This window comes from Haliotis rubra, unplaced genomic scaffold (assembly GCF_003918875.1).
Source record: "Haliotis rubra isolate DU_JTF1 unplaced genomic scaffold, ASM391887v1 Scf623, whole genome shotgun sequence".
NCBI lineage: Eukaryota > Metazoa > Mollusca > Gastropoda > Lepetellida > Haliotidae > Haliotis > Haliotis rubra.
In genome coordinates this window covers 451,117-466,919 of record NW_025767328.1, presented here as the reverse complement: position 1 = coordinate 466,919, position 15,803 = coordinate 451,117, and the positions used below count along the sequence as shown (strand labels likewise).

The following is a 15,803-nucleotide window of genomic DNA, read 5'->3' as shown; positions in this document are numbered from 1 at the left end:
ACCAGGACAATCCAGTGATGATCTACATGATTTGGATACGGTGACATTTGTCAACCAAGTCAACAAGCCTGACCACCCGATCCCATTAGTGGACTCTTCCGACAAGCATAGGTTGCTGAAGACCAATTCTAACCCAGATTTTCACGGGTACAGACACAAGTGACACCAGGATGTGCTGGGATCATGAGAGAACAGCGTATTCTGAACATATGTCTTGTTCTAGTATAGTTAATGAATTGAGAGTTACCTCAAAAACAAAACCAAGGTAGTATTTCAGTGGAGGGCAAATATCATAATAGAATAGGGATAGGACACAGTGACTCATCAAGGGTGCCAAGAGAGACAACAAACATGTAACTTAGTACCTTCTGATTACAAATCGTAAACTACACCACCTGTAAAGAGTTCACGTATATACATACACCATTTTGTATTTTGGAAGCAGTTAATATTCTTCGCATTTCAGGGTATTCGGTCTCATCCATAAATTATCTCCCCTTCTCTGGATGCATTCTGTAAGAACCAGAAACTCAAACATCATTGACAGTTATATTTCCAAAATGTTCGACAGTCTCTACACTTTCGGGACAAAGCCTGAATGATGTAATACCAATGGCAACAGTACAGCAGTAACTATGGTAACATCAACAATGAGGAAAATCATCTCTGGTGATGAACATACGGCTGTTCTTACTCAGCATGGACTTAATCCGTTTGAAAGATATCAATTTCAAAAACTGTCACCCTTTGTATTAATAATCACATAAACAGTGTCAGTCCCCTGTGAAAACAACAAAGGTAGAGATACCCTGATGCTCGCAGTATTGAAGTCTTCTATGGCTCTGTTGCATACTTTACATTGTGACACAAACTGTAGAATGAAACTGTGTCCGAAATCTTCGTTCATATACGTCAATTTAAAGATCGTTATCGGAGAAACTTCGCAGCATCGTTGTGCTATAATAAACCTGAAACCAGCTGGCAGTTGATGCATACTTCAAGTTCATCTTTGTCGACGACTGTGGTGACCATGTGTTCTGGTCATCTACAACATGCTGCCTCCACTGTGGAGAGTTCCAATCACTCAGTAGTCGTCTCCCCTTGTTACCACTTCTTTACAGGTAGGTCTGAGGATGATGGTGTGCTCAAACTGTGCTGTGTAACAGCCCTTAATGTCACAGAGTGGAGGGTAGGGGTCAATTATCCCCACATCACACAAGTTCTTCAGACCCATCAAGTACTTGGTCTGGTTGAGACGGTCCAACCAGCGGCGACAGAAAGCTAATGTTCCAAAGTTCTGGTTGATCACATTCAGCAGCTGCTTGGACTTTGTCAACCTGTGTGCAGAAAAACACTGAATCACTCAGTCAATGAGTTTGGAACTGAACTGGGGCTGGCTAATGATACAGATCATAGAGATTGATAATTGTTAACTAACTATTGATCGAATATCAATAATATCACAAGTGGTAACTTTGAGCAAAAATGCAAAAATAGTCTGAAAGAAATGAAAATATTTTACATCACTGGTAAGTGGTGACATGTTTTTGCATGGCTTATTAACAAAACAGCGTCCTGAATATAATTTAGAAGCAGACCATGAATAAAGTCCAAACTTTGTATATTGTGCGAGAAAATTAAAACTTTTTATCTATCACAAAACTTAATGCACATCAATGATCATTATTTTGTTTCCTATCGACAATATTTCCGATTATCGATCATTTTAGCCAGCCTTAGACTGACTGTAGGTAACAATCTACTAATCTAGCTAAATCAGGTTTGTATATAATCAACTCAGACAATGAAAATCATTGCCTGGAAAGTGGTCTGGACCATCAGGGACACGCAATCAGTTAAGATACAGAGTCTGATCTATAGATCCCGGTTCCATCCCTCACAGTGACAGATGACTGGATCAGTCGTCTCTAGCCATGTTCGGGACTGCTCCTGGGTAATGCATGAGGCATGAGATATGCATCACGATACCACTATACTACAATATGGACTGAACATTTGGACTGAAGATGCCACTGGCATCTTTATATGTATTGACGATATATCTATCATTATTTCTACCAACCATACCACTGGCATCTTTCTATGTATTGACGATATATCTATCATCACTTCTACCAACCATACCACTGCTATCACAATATTCCACAACAAATTGTAACAAATATCAGAATCACTGAAATGTAACTCTACAGCTCTAGTTTCTTACATTTCAAGACCTTATTCTTGTATGCTGGATTTTTGCTGGAAACTAAGACTAAAATTACTGTCTCCCATCCAATATTACAGGTGCATCCACACTATCCTTCAAGAAGATGCTATCACACAGCTGACATTAGGGGAGATAACTCCATCAATCCAGTTCCATTTCTAGCAAACACCAGGTAACAAATCAGTTATCACCTTCACCTAGGCGATTGAGTGAGTATGGTTTTATGCCGCTTTTAGCAATAATCCAGCAATATCCCAGCAGGGGACACCAAGAACGGGCTTCACATGTTGTAATTATGATGGGAATCGAACCTGGGTCTTCAGTGTGATGAGTGAACTCTTTAATCTTTAGGCGACCCTAGGTATCAAAGACATCATAGTTGTCGCTGTATGGCTACAGCCCCAGGTTAATCACTAAGCTCTCATCATCATCACTCCAACCACAGTTGGAAATCCCATCCACGACAATGTAACCCTGTTTCTAACCTGAGTGGAATATGTCCAACTTCAAAGTTCTTCATGTAATGTGAAACCTCCATGTCATCATGGACCACACCTTTTCCTGTGCTGCCAAATGTCTCAATGGCGTAGAACTCCCCCTCCTGGAAAACAATCATGGAACTCAGACATGAGCTATCACACCATGTCATATGGCACAGAAAAGTCACCAATAATGCAACAGTCACGTTGGACAAACTGTGTCCAAATATGATGGACCATATTAACAATATTGCTGCAGAAATGTTACACAAAAAGAATGTGACAGTTTTCTTAATAATCACAATGCAATAATGCAATAAAACACAACATGGGGCATAGATACCTCCATCTTTGTGGGGTCCCCTCCCTTCACGATCGGCACAGTCTTCCCCGCATGGATCCTGTACTGGGACACTGAGTGACCGTTGAGATTCCGGATAGACTTCACTGAAACAATCATACATTGTCCCTTCATTGACCACTGACAGTCAGCTGTTTATTCTCTGACTTAGAACAGAATCAAAAAGAATTTGTTTAACTCTTATACTATGTCACTGGGGTTGTAACTGGATATCGATCAATGTACCTTGATTCAACTAGTTGTAACTGGATATCGATCAATGTACCTTAATATCAACTAGTTGTAACTGGATATCGATCAATGTACCTTAATATCATCTACAAGTTGTAACTGGAATATCAACTAGTTGATTCAACTGGATATCGATCAATGTAACTTAATATCAACTAGTTGTAACTGGATATCGATCAATGTACCTTGATATCAACTAGTTGTAACTGGATATTGATCAATGTACCTTAATATCAACTAGTAACTGGATATCGATCAATGTACCTTAATATCAACTAGTTGTAACTGGATATCGATCAATGTACCTTGATTCAACTAGTTGTAACTGGATATCGATCAATGTACCTTGATTCAACTAGTTGTAACTGGATATCGATCAATGTACCTTGATATCAACTAGTTGTAACTGGATATCGATCAATGTACCTTGATTCAACTAGTTGTAACTGGATATCGATCAATGTACCTTGATTCAACTAGTTGTAACTGGATATCGATCAATGTACCTTGATTCAACTAGTTGTAACTGGATATCGATCAATGTACCTTAATATCAACTAGTTGCAACTGGATATCGATCAATGTACCTTAATATCAACTAGTTGTAACTGGATATTGATCAATGTACCTGGATATTGACCAAAGTAACTGGATATTGATCAATGTACCTGGATATCATCCAAAGTAACTGGATATTGATCTATGTACCTGGATATTGACCAGTTTAACTGGATATCACCCAATTTAACTATATCTCGACCAGAGTAGCAATCAACAACAACGTACCTGGATATGTCTTGCCATCAAGCTCCACCTCATATGACTCCATGACTTCCTGTATGCGATCGCCAACATCACACAGACGTACATCTATGCCACATTCCTAGCATGAAAACAAATAATATCATTGACAAATATATCCTTTACACAACTTTTCAGCACATGTATTTCCTGTCTTCACCGTCTAGGCCGCTACCTGCCCATAATCAAGTCTAGCCATTTCATTACCTCAGTTCCCTAAACCATGACATGTGAGTGCTTATTACTAAATGTGATTCTGTTCTGGACCATCCCTTGTGTCAATGTGCCAGAGGGTGAAATCAAGCTGGCCACAGTATATATGGCCAGAGTGAGTGAGTGAGTTTAGTTTTACGCCTCACTCAGCAATATTCCAGCTATATGGCTGCGGTCTGTAAATAATCGAATCTGGACCAGACAATCCAGTGATTAACAGCAGGCCTCGATTTAAGAGATGTCAACCTACTTGCACCAGGTGCAACCTAAGATAAAAACCTCCATTTGAGTTTCGTTTTACGCCACTTTTAGCAATATTCCAGCAATATCACGCCGGGGGACACCAGAAATGGGCTTAACACATTGTGCCCATGTGGGGAATCGAACCTGGGTCTTCGGCGTGAAGAGCCAACGCTTTAACCACTAAGCTACCCCACCGCCCCGCAATTTGTAATGAAAGAAATATGCTATTGAGTTATTTAGATGTTTTATTCAGAAGTTTAACCACTCAAAAATCTAGGCTGCACTTTGTAATATTGGGTTGCACCAGTGCAAGTAACAAAGCACTAAATCGAGCCCTGAACAGCATGAACATCGATCTGCGCAATTGGGAACCGATGACATGTGTCAACCAAGTCAACGAGCCTGACCACCCAATCCCGATATATGGCCAGAAGAAGAGCATTGTTAACTGAACAAGAACACACAACCCATCATTGTTCACAAAGAAACATCATGACAACACCACCCTTGTCGTCTTCTCCCACTAAAACCCCACTCTCTGACAGCTTCCCCTCCGACATATCAACCCTCAGACAACACCTACCCTGACACCTCCAATTACCCTGACACCCTAACCAACACCCCTCCCTAACACACCCTTATTTACCCTGGGACCTCCATTTACCCCGACACCCACACTGACACCTCATTTACCCTGCCACCTCCTTATTTATCCTGCCACCTCCATTTACCCTGACACCAACACCCCCATTTACCCTGACACCTCCATTTACCCTGTTACCCACACCAACACCCCATTTACCCTGACACCTCCATTTACCCTGACACCCACACCAACACCCCCATTTACCCTGACACCTCCATTTACCCTGACACCAACACCCCGACATCTCCATTTACCCTGACACCCACACCCCTCCTTCACACATCCTTATTTATCCTGCCACCTCCATTTACCCTGACACACCATTTACCCTGACACCCACACCGACACCCCCATTTACCTGACACCCCCATTTACCCTGACACCCACACCGATACCCCCATTTACCCTGACACCTCCATTTACCTTGACACCCACACCCCCATTTACCCTGACACCCACCCCTCCTGACACCTCAATTTACCCCAACACCTCCTTATTTACCCTAAAAACTCCATTTACCCTGACACCTCCATTTACCCTGACACCCCCATTTACACTGACACCCCTCCCAGACACCTCCATTTACCCTGACTCCACCATTTACCCTGACACCCGCACCCTCTAACTGTATGCAACCGTGTTCTACAAGATTCCCTCTCAGTAAGCTGCTTGAACACCATCATCTTCATCACTCACCCTAATACCCGTATTTGTTGCATCTTTCACAGCCTGAAGCAGTTTGTCGTACTTGTCGTTAAACGTCAACGTGAAAGCACAATCTACCAGATGGCCTGCAGGAACAACAGTGAAAGGTAAGAAATGAAGAGTTTCGTGTTGTCATATATATTCAAGATAAAAATGTGTCAAAACAGAAATTACATTTCACAGACACCAACAAAATACTGCACAACAGTATCACCCTAACTTAATTATTGAAAACCATGCCATCCTAGACATTTTTTCAAGGCAAATATTTGAATCTGAACTGTCAACAAAGAATCCATGTCCCGAAATACAGATGTAATACCATGTCATTCAACTCGGCCAGACACGCCCCTTGTCTACGACATGTCCCACCCATCTTATTCAACTCGCCAGACACGCCCCTTGTCTACAACTCGTACAACCTATCTCATTCAACTCGGCCAGACACGCCCCTTGTCTACAACATGTCCCACCCATCTTATTCAACTGTCTACAACATGTCCATCTTATTCAACTCGGTCCAGACACTTCTGTCTACAACATGTCCCACCCATCTTATTCAACTCGGCCAGACACGCCCCTTGTCTACAACATGTCCCACCCATCTTATTCAACTCGGCCAGACACGCCCCTTGTCTACAACATGTCCCACCCATCTTATTCAACTCGGCCAGACACGCCCCTTGTCTACAACATGTCCCACCCATCTTATTCAACTCGGCCAGACACGCCCCTTGTCTACAACATGTCCCACCCATCTACAACATGTCCCACCCCATCTTTATTCAACTCGGCCAGACCACTTCCTTTGTCTACAACATGTCCCACCCATCTTATTCAACTTTCCAGACATCGCCCTTGTCTACAACATGTCCCACCCATCTTATTCAACTGTCCCACCCATCTTATTCAACTCGCCAGACACGCCTTTGTCTACAACATGTCCCACCCATCTTATTCAACTCGCCAGACATCGCCTTTGTCTACAACATGTCCAACCCATCTTATTCAACTCGCCAGACACGCCCTTGTCTACAACATGTCCCACCCATCTTATTCAACTCGGCCAGACACCTTGTCTACAACATGTCCAACCCATCTTATTCAACCCATCTCGCCAGACACGCCTTTTTGTCTACAATGTCCCACTCCATCTTGTCCCAACTCGCCAGACATATTTATTCAACTCTTATTCAACTCGCCAGACACGCCTTTGTCTGCAACATGTCCCACCCATCTTATTCAACTCTCGCCAGACACGCCTCTTGTCTACAACATGTCCCACCCATCTTATTCAATTCAACCAGACACGTCTAGACATCTCCCACCCATCTTGTCCATACGCATTTTGGCAATTAAGCAAAGCCATGCTCCCAAGTAACTAATATGTACCATTAATGTGAGTTCCGAAGTCAATCTTGCAGACATCATCGTACTGCAGGACGGTCTGGTCCCCAGCATTGGGTGTGTAGTGGGCAGCGCAGTGATTCAGGGAACACCCAGTGGGGAATGCCAACCCTGCCTCCAAACCGTTCTCCTTGATCAGCTTCCTGGCAATACCTTCCAGGGTCTCACTGAAACAGAATTCTGTCATGATGTATTCCAAGAATGTGATGGCAAGTCATCCTTCAAATAGTGCCTGCAAACACCTGGGTTAAAATTGGCCTTCCCCAACCCATGCTTGTTGTACGAGGTGATGAACAGGATCAGTTCATCAGGCTCAATGATTTGGTTGCTGCATCTCATTGTATCCCAATTACATCGATCTTTGCTCATGCTCATGAAGTTGAGAGATTGCCATCACACAGGTGGAATACTGTTAAGACTGGCGTTAAACAACACACACCTTCATATAAAGTAAAAGAATGAGCTGGAATTGCAAAGTCTGGGCTTGATTGTTACCGCCAACACTGATGTGCCCGGAAAAAGACAACAGTAAAAAAAGGACATAAATAACTGGTGCGGGTTTTGACGATCTTTGGTCTGACACTGTCTATATCTGGTCTATGACAGTAAATGTGAATCACAGAATATCAATAATGATTTTAACTACTTATTCCCATTTCCGTATTACAATTTCTATCTGTTCTGAAGTGCTAATAAATTTGTAAGCATAAAAGCTGATCTAGTAGCACTACTACAACAGCATACAAATTGCCTTAATACCTTGATGTCCATTTGAACAGTATTTTAATGGGAGTTGAAAGATGTTTGAAGAAAATCTGAAGCAATCAGCCCTTGAGGGTTTGCTGCTATGGCGAACTAAACCAGCTCATGACGGGTGCTAACGAACCAGGCCTGTCTAGGATTCAAACCCACAAACATCAATCCAAACAGGATACAGCAGTGAACAGGAATAATGGTGTCTGAAGATGCGGTCCCTGCTTCCGCCCACACTGTACTCACCAGATATCAAACATCTTCATCCCTGGCTTGATGAAGTCTTTCATATACTGCCTCGTCTGAAAACCAAAACATCATATACCACCATGCTGTGTGTAAGACGTAACTAAGTGTGTGCTAAAATGTGCTGTAAAACCAAAAGCATAGAATTCAGTATTACATGAGAGAGCACAAAGTATCCTCTTACCAGTTATTAATCTGATAATCTTAGGAATGCATTCAATGCTGTGATACTACAGAATTATTCGGAAAAGATTATGTAACACATTCCAGTTCAGTAAACTGACAACCAAACCACTCTTTCACTCTAGCATCTTCAAAAATAATAGGACACATATTCTTCTGGTAACTTTTTCTGAAATGGACTTGAAGCTTAACAGCCTGAAAGATGGTTTGAATCCTGGCCATCAATCCCACACGACTCACCTGTCTGTGAGCCTCCGCTGCCTGGCGGACTTCCTGGTACAGGGATGTATGAGCCTGGTCCAACGCTTTCTTCTCCTCACTGCTGAACCTATCCTTGGCTGTACGACTAAATTACAAACAGAAGGAATGAGAGAAGTGAGTTGAACATAGAATATCTTTGAATGGTGAGTGAGTGAGTGAGGAGGAGTGAGTGAGTGAGTTGGACGTAGTTCATTTATTCATTATTCATTTATTTCTATCTAAGCACATATTTATATCTTTTTAGTAATGTCATATTACGTTGTTATTCATTTGTATTTTGTCAAGCTCTGTGAACCAAAACGAATGCCTTTTAAGGTAATAAAGTATTGTCTGTCTGTCTGTAGCATCTGTTGGTATCACCATCGAGTGTCAGTCTGAAGATTGGACGCATAAAACATGAAAATTATAATTACAATTTTCTCAAAATCTCATAATATTTTAATACTTTCTCTGAAGCTTTTGAAGCACTGAGCTGAATCTACATTATCTTAAACAGTTTGAAAGTAGCTCTATAGATACTGCATGATACTGGTACTTGATATACAGTTATAACATGATACATCATGATCAATACTAACTGATACATCTAATTACACTAATCTAGTAACCCAGGCCATGACAGACACAGTCGTTTGGGTACCTTCTAGTATTTTAACAATAGGTGCCTTTGCATCTCTATGCTCCAAGCTGTGAGAAACAGCTCAGTGTCGTCCCCCACACAGACACAGATCAACCTACTTGTCCTGAAGGATGGGGTACTCCATGATCTGTCCCTCCGGGTAGTTGTCCTCTGTAAACAGCTCGCAGATAGGGATGGATGGGGGCACTGTCTGCTGTTTCGGACCTGCATCAACACAGGAGTAAGTCAGTGAACGTTGTTGGTAAGCAGGATGTTGTAGAAGCCATAAAATTTTGTTCTGGGGGTGGGGTGGGGTGGGTGTTTAAGGGTGGTGGTCATCAATTTTGTATGCATGTACTAGTATAGGGGGGTTTCAGCAATTTTGTACATAAAAATATTAAAACAATTTTCCTTAAAAAATTATGGAAGGGGAGTCATTGAACATGACATGCAGGGGGGTGGGGTGTCACTTACTTTATACATAAAGTTGGGAATGGGGGTGGGTGGTTCCATTCACATTGTACATGCTTCTCCATAAAAATCATCATCACCCCTCGTATCCATAAATTATGAACGGTCCCTAAACAGCAAGTTCCAAAATGCTCAGCATAATCTGTCAACTCCTAGAGTATCACTATTATACAGACTTGTAACAATGACTTATGTACTCAATGTCTACTATTTCCATTAACTATAAAGCTGAATAAAATATGCGTCTACTTATTTCAAATTAAATCAACAAAATTTCAGGCAAAAAGTAACCTGCAAACATGATAGAGTACTTTCAAACATAGGAAACAAGCAATGGTTATCTTTATAGTATTTGTGGACATTAATTATCTCGCCTTTCTTCTTCTTCTTTTTCTTCTTCTTCTTCCCAACAGCAGTTGTTTCACCTGTAACACAGATATTTCCCAATCAGGGTGGTGGGGTAGCCAAGTGGTTAAAGCAGTCGCACATCACGCCCAAGACCCAGGTTTAACTCCCCACATGACTACAATGTGTGAATTACATTCCTGGTGTCCCCTGTCGTGATATTGCTTGAATATTGCGAAAAGCCGCCTAAAACTAAACTAAATAATTCAGTCATTCATTTCCCAATAATGATCAAACAATGTAACAATATTGGTTGTTCTTTAAGGGACATAATGATGAATAAACTTAAAATGAATATTGTCTCCTCTATTGGAAAATGATATATTCTCAACGCAATCATGAACAAATATACAAATACTGAGGTTTAATGTGTCGGGCAAATACAATGGTTGCATGCATATGGATACAGTGGAATCTGTCAAATCTGGACTCTTCATAAACAGGTTTTCTCCATAATCCTGGCAAAATTGTTCTTAATTTATAATTAAAGCTTGCTTTATAATCCTGACTCTCTCAATTACAGATTACAGACTAAAATAACAATCCCGATAATCAACTTGCTATGAGAACAATGCTTTGTAATCCGGACGTAGCTGACTAAAATAACAGTCTGTTGAATAAACATCTCCGTTACTTCTGTTCTCATTGGTTAATTCATTCTATAAACACACATTATTTAGATAACATTAACTGAGTGTCAGTTTGATGTCCTATAAATGACAGATAAATCATCAAATGACATTCCAACCGAAAATCTGAGTCACGAAGAGTGGGAAGTAACTCATCATGACAGTGTCTATAGTAACGGACAATAGTTCAGTAATCCGGACTGCTTAATAATCCGACGAATGAGTCGGTCCCAAGCCAGTCCATAATAGACAGATTCCACTGTATATTCACAGTTAGAATTTCAAGCAAACACGCATATTTTAGAAGTATTACAAATACTCCTGTATCAAGTGTCTGTCAATTAGACAGGTTACAGGTGTTTCAAGTCAATGTGTTTTCTACCTTCTCCTTCCTCTTGGTCATCATCTAAGTTTGCTTGTTCAATCTTCTCTGTTACTTCTTTCACCTCATCGCCATCTTCACCATCAGCTGCTCCATCCCCTTCGCCTCCTACAACAGTAAATGATGCTATGTGTCATGTGTTGTCAGGGCTCGATTTAAAAGATGTTATCCTACTTGCACCAGGTGCAACCTAAGATAAAAACCTGGTTGCACCAACCAAATTCCAGTTGCTCTGCTTTTATTGCAATATGTAATGAAAGACATGTGACATTGAATTATTTAGATGTTTTATTCAGAAGTATACCCACTCAAAAATGTACTTGCACCTGGTGCAAGTTCGACTAATAACTAGTTTGCACTTTGGAACACTTGGTTGCACCAGTGCAAGTAACAAAGCACTAAATCGAGCCCTGGTTGTAATATGGTAAAGGAAGGATTAAGTGGTCTCTGTTCCCTGACAACACATTCAGCCAAAGTTGCATCAATCTGCACTCAACAATATTCCAGTCAAATGGCAGCCTCACAAGTTCTTTATATTACATCAGATTACATCAGCTTACAATAAGCACCATTAAACATTAATAAATGTGTTATTTGTTCATACTTTACTTCTACTAAAAAATTGTAAAAAAAGAATTCCTACCTACCTACCCTAAATTTCAAAGTAGTGTAATCGGAACCACAACATTTTCTTTATTTGGCCTAACAATGTAATGAATATACAGTCAACTCTCGTTAATCCGACACTTGTGGTTGCAGAGAAATATGTCGGATTAACGGAAATGTCGGATTAATGAAAATGTCGGATTAATGTATTTGTGTGAAAATATCAATGTTTACTAAATGTCATGATCGTCATACTGTTGCATGCATATCAGAAATGGTAGATCTAGTTTTTCTCATCGTACGTAAATATATTCACAGAAATACAAAATACTAACAATACATACTTGTTATCATTTATTAACATTCATAGATGGCATAACATACATATATAATCACGTATGCGAACAGTTTCATATATATTTCATGACCACATTGGCACAAAACTCACGTTTGTTTTTACCGCATATCAGCTGCCATTATGACCCGGATGTTGAATATGTTATAGTTTCCATACAACTAATTCCATAATAACATGTGGACGTCTAATGTACAATCAGGCGTTTATCATAACATATATAATTTATAACTTGAAAAAGTCTTTGATGGTCATTAACATCAAACACGTCTAAGTGGTGTGTCAGAAATATTTGCCAAGTGTTCAACGATGTTTTGGCCTCAGATAGCTTGAAGCATTGGAATCAGTCGTAGAGACGCTCAACCACTAAGCAGACTGCTTCAGGAGGTCAGATACGTTGATCGTCCAATCTTCACATCAAACTTCTGCTCAGCAAAAGTGATGACTTCTTGTTGTGTTGTCTGGGGTTTGTCTTTCTTCAAAAGGAGATTTCTTTCTTGATCAATGGCGTAACTTCTACAAGGGGTCGCTTAGCAGGTGGTGTACATCTTGTGATGAAAACTCATGTCGGTTGTAAACATTTTATACAGCTCGCTCTACTGTTATTTCTTGATTAAATCGTCTCAATTAATTATCCTGTGTTCCTAATTAACAAGTGTGATGTTCACTGACGTCGGTGTCAAGCAGCCAGTAAGGCAGACGCTAATTACCACTCACGTGTGATTGTTTGTATACGGTCGGATCATCCGACCGGCTGTGTTGATTGTCGGATTAACGAATGTTTTTACAATGTATTTACAATAATCAGTTGCTAGATTGGTGTGTCGGAGTCGGAATGCGAGAATGTCGGATTAACGAGAGTAATTATCACTGTTTAAAATGGTTCCCTAATTTTTGTCGGATTAACGTGATTGTCGGATTAATGAGTGTCGGATTAACGAGAGCTGACTGTATATGCTTTCAAAATATAACTAATTTGGACTTTGTACTTAAAATGCATATTAAATGCATGTTTTCAGTGTATACATGTTGCTCTGGTGCAGGTCTTTCATACATTAAAATATGATATACTTGCTACATCAGAGTTAGAAATATGATAAGTTCCAAAAGCGGTTTGGTTATGTCATAAAAAAGAGCCATGTTCTAACAGCTTAAAATTAAATAATGAACAGTTGATCTTACTAACTACACAGACTGTTAAGATCGGACCCAGTGGCTGAGCTATCTTAGCAGTTAGTTTATAGGTGAAAATATTCTTTCATACATATATAGCATTTACATCCTCCAAATGTATTTGCTAGTATTCGTCTATATTTAGACACAAGCAATGTGAAGTGATATGCCTAAACCTGTGGAGTTACAGCACTCCAAAGAAACATTTTTAAGAGTCATCCCAGTTAGGACTGAAATGAAATGCCACACCTGTCTTTTTCTTCTTCTTCCGCTTTTTCTTCTTCTTGACTTGTTCCGATGACCCCCCTTCGTTGTCAGCATCATCTTCAACGCCGTTCACGGGGACATCTTCTTTCGAAGCTGTTTCTTCCACAGCTTGATCGTCTTGTACGTCGGCCATGCTTGTTCTGATGTACTAGTTTCTGACAAACAACTTTCATTGATTATGGCAACATGTAGACTTCTCGCGAATGACACACAGTTTTTGTTATTCAGATTGATATATTCAGTGCAAAGACGTTTATATGATACACTAGTGACGGCAATTAACGCTATTGTTATTAACACCAGGGATAATCTACAGCGTCTTCTATTCTCCCTGCTAACACGTAATGACGTAACTGTGCCATGCATCTTATATGTCACCCAATATTTCGAGTGAGTTTAGGTTTACGCCGCACTCAGCAATATTCCAGCTATATGGCGGCGGTCTGTAAATAATTGAGTCTGGATCAGACAATCCAGAGATCAACAGCATGAGCATCGATCTGCTCAAATGGGAACCGATGACATGTGTCAACCAAGTCAGCGAGCGTGAACACCCGATCCCGTTAGTCTCCTTTTACGACAAGCATGGGTTACTGAAGATCAATATTCTAACCGGGACCTACACAAATAGAAATGAAACATTTTTTTTAGCAACACCCTGAAAAAACAAATTCTATAAACAATTGAACCTCTACGAACCTACTACAGCTCGGGTTGTACTATATATAGTCAAATGGGCCGACAAAAAAGTCAAATGGGCCGAGGCCAAAAGTCAAATGGACCGAAATCAAAAGTCAAAAAGGCCGAAAAAAAGGGCCGAAAAATAAAAAGTTAATAAATTACATAATAGAAAAGTGTAAATAGTGTTTAGTTTGTTGTTGTTATTTTAAATGGAATTTGAACATGTGACACAAATGTTTTTAAGTGTCTTGACTCAGTGTCATTACTAATATGTATAGTGTGCAGTGTTCCAAGACTGTAAGAAATTCAGGAACCAGCAGGCCTTAGAGTGTGATCAATGTCTGTAATGGACACACAGAGTTTGTGGCACAGGGATGACTCGTGAAGACTACTTTGACGAATGTTAACGAATCGAATTGATTCTTACTTAGATCAATTAACCTTGTTGTTATAGGTGAAGAAGTCTGCAACACAAGACCTGTTCACGTCCGCCAGGTCCATATAGCTGAGGATGTTATTGATATTTCTATGATATTATGTTTTAATGCTATATATGTCAATAAATAATCAAAACATTTGTAAACATATTTTTGTTCGGCCGATATGACTAAGAATAAGGCCCTTTTGACATTTTTTCACGGCCCATTTGACTTTCACAACGACCCATTTAACTTTTTCCATCGGCCCATTTGACTTGGCACTTCTCGGCCCTATTGTCCTTCGGCTGATTTGACTAGATCCCCTACAGCTCCCCACGGGTACCAGTCAAATTGCCCCAGCTACAAAATGCCCCAGGTTTGGTCAAACCGACCCAATTTATTTAAAAGAATGAAATGCATGCCATAAATGCATAGTTTTTGTCAACTTTGATATTACAGTTTTTATATAAAAGTTATTAGGAAATAATATTTCTGATGAATGTACCCCTCCTCACAACCGGACAATATCCCTAAACGTCAAGTGGGGGGCCCTTGTACATTACTTTCATGTTGGCCGAACGATTATCTAATGCATAGTTTATTTCAAGAGACCAATCATCCCATAACTTGGATATTATGGTGCTGAAGGATCGACCAGGGACTGAAGGTTCCGTGGACGGACTAAGGACGCATTGTTCTGTCGACAGACGGACTAAAAGAACGCCCTGTTCTGTGGTCGGATAGTCTAAGGACGCCCTGTTCTGTGGTCGGATAGTCTAGGGACGCCCTGTTCTGAGGACCAGCAGACTAAGAACGCATTGCTTTCTGTGGTCGGACTAAGGACGCCCTGTTATGTGGTCGGATAGTCTAAGTGCCCTGTAACTGTCAATCTAAGAACGCTTTGTCCTGTGGACAGACGGACTGAGGACCAGAGACTAAGAACGCATGGGGCGGACTCGCTTTTATGCGGTCGGAACGCTAGTCCTGTGGACGCCCTGGACTCTTTTATGGACGGATAGTCCTATGGACGCCCTGTT

General features: G+C 40.6%; 1 protein-coding gene across 1 annotated transcript; it reads right to left on the bottom strand.

Moving 5' to 3' along the window:
- Window positions 1–535: 535 nt before the first annotated feature.
- Window positions 536–13,821, bottom strand: LOC124256302 (methionine aminopeptidase 2-like). The gene is made up of 12 exons (XM_046690279.1): window positions 13,649–13,821; window positions 11,266–11,373; window positions 10,224–10,274; window positions 9,498–9,603; window positions 8,739–8,844; window positions 8,316–8,371; window positions 7,302–7,483; window positions 5,901–5,995; window positions 4,088–4,184; window positions 3,053–3,156; window positions 2,716–2,831; window positions 536–1,337 (listed from the first exon to the last, which is right to left on the bottom strand). Exons 1-12 carry the CDS (start codon window positions 13,797–13,799, stop codon window positions 1,085–1,087), a joined length of 1,425 nt encoding a protein of 474 aa, XP_046546235.1. The 5' UTR covers window positions 13,800–13,821; the 3' UTR covers window positions 536–1,084.
- Between the last annotated feature and the right edge of the window lie 1,982 nt (window positions 13,822–15,803).

Bases quoted from the DNA above. Each gene is read 5' to 3' on its own strand.
- LOC124256302 (XM_046690279.1), bottom strand. From the start codon at position 13,799: ATGGCCGACGTACAAGACGATCAAGCTGTGGAAGAAACAGCTTCGAAA. The intron at 2,832-3,052 runs GTATCTATGCCC...ATTGTTTTCCAG, and splicing joins GGGACCCCACAAAGATGGAG to GAGGGGGAGTTCTACGCCAT. The intron at 1,338-2,715 runs GTTAGAAACAGG...TTCTGCACACAG, and splicing joins GTTGGACATATTCCACTCAG to GTTGACAAAGTCCAAGCAGC.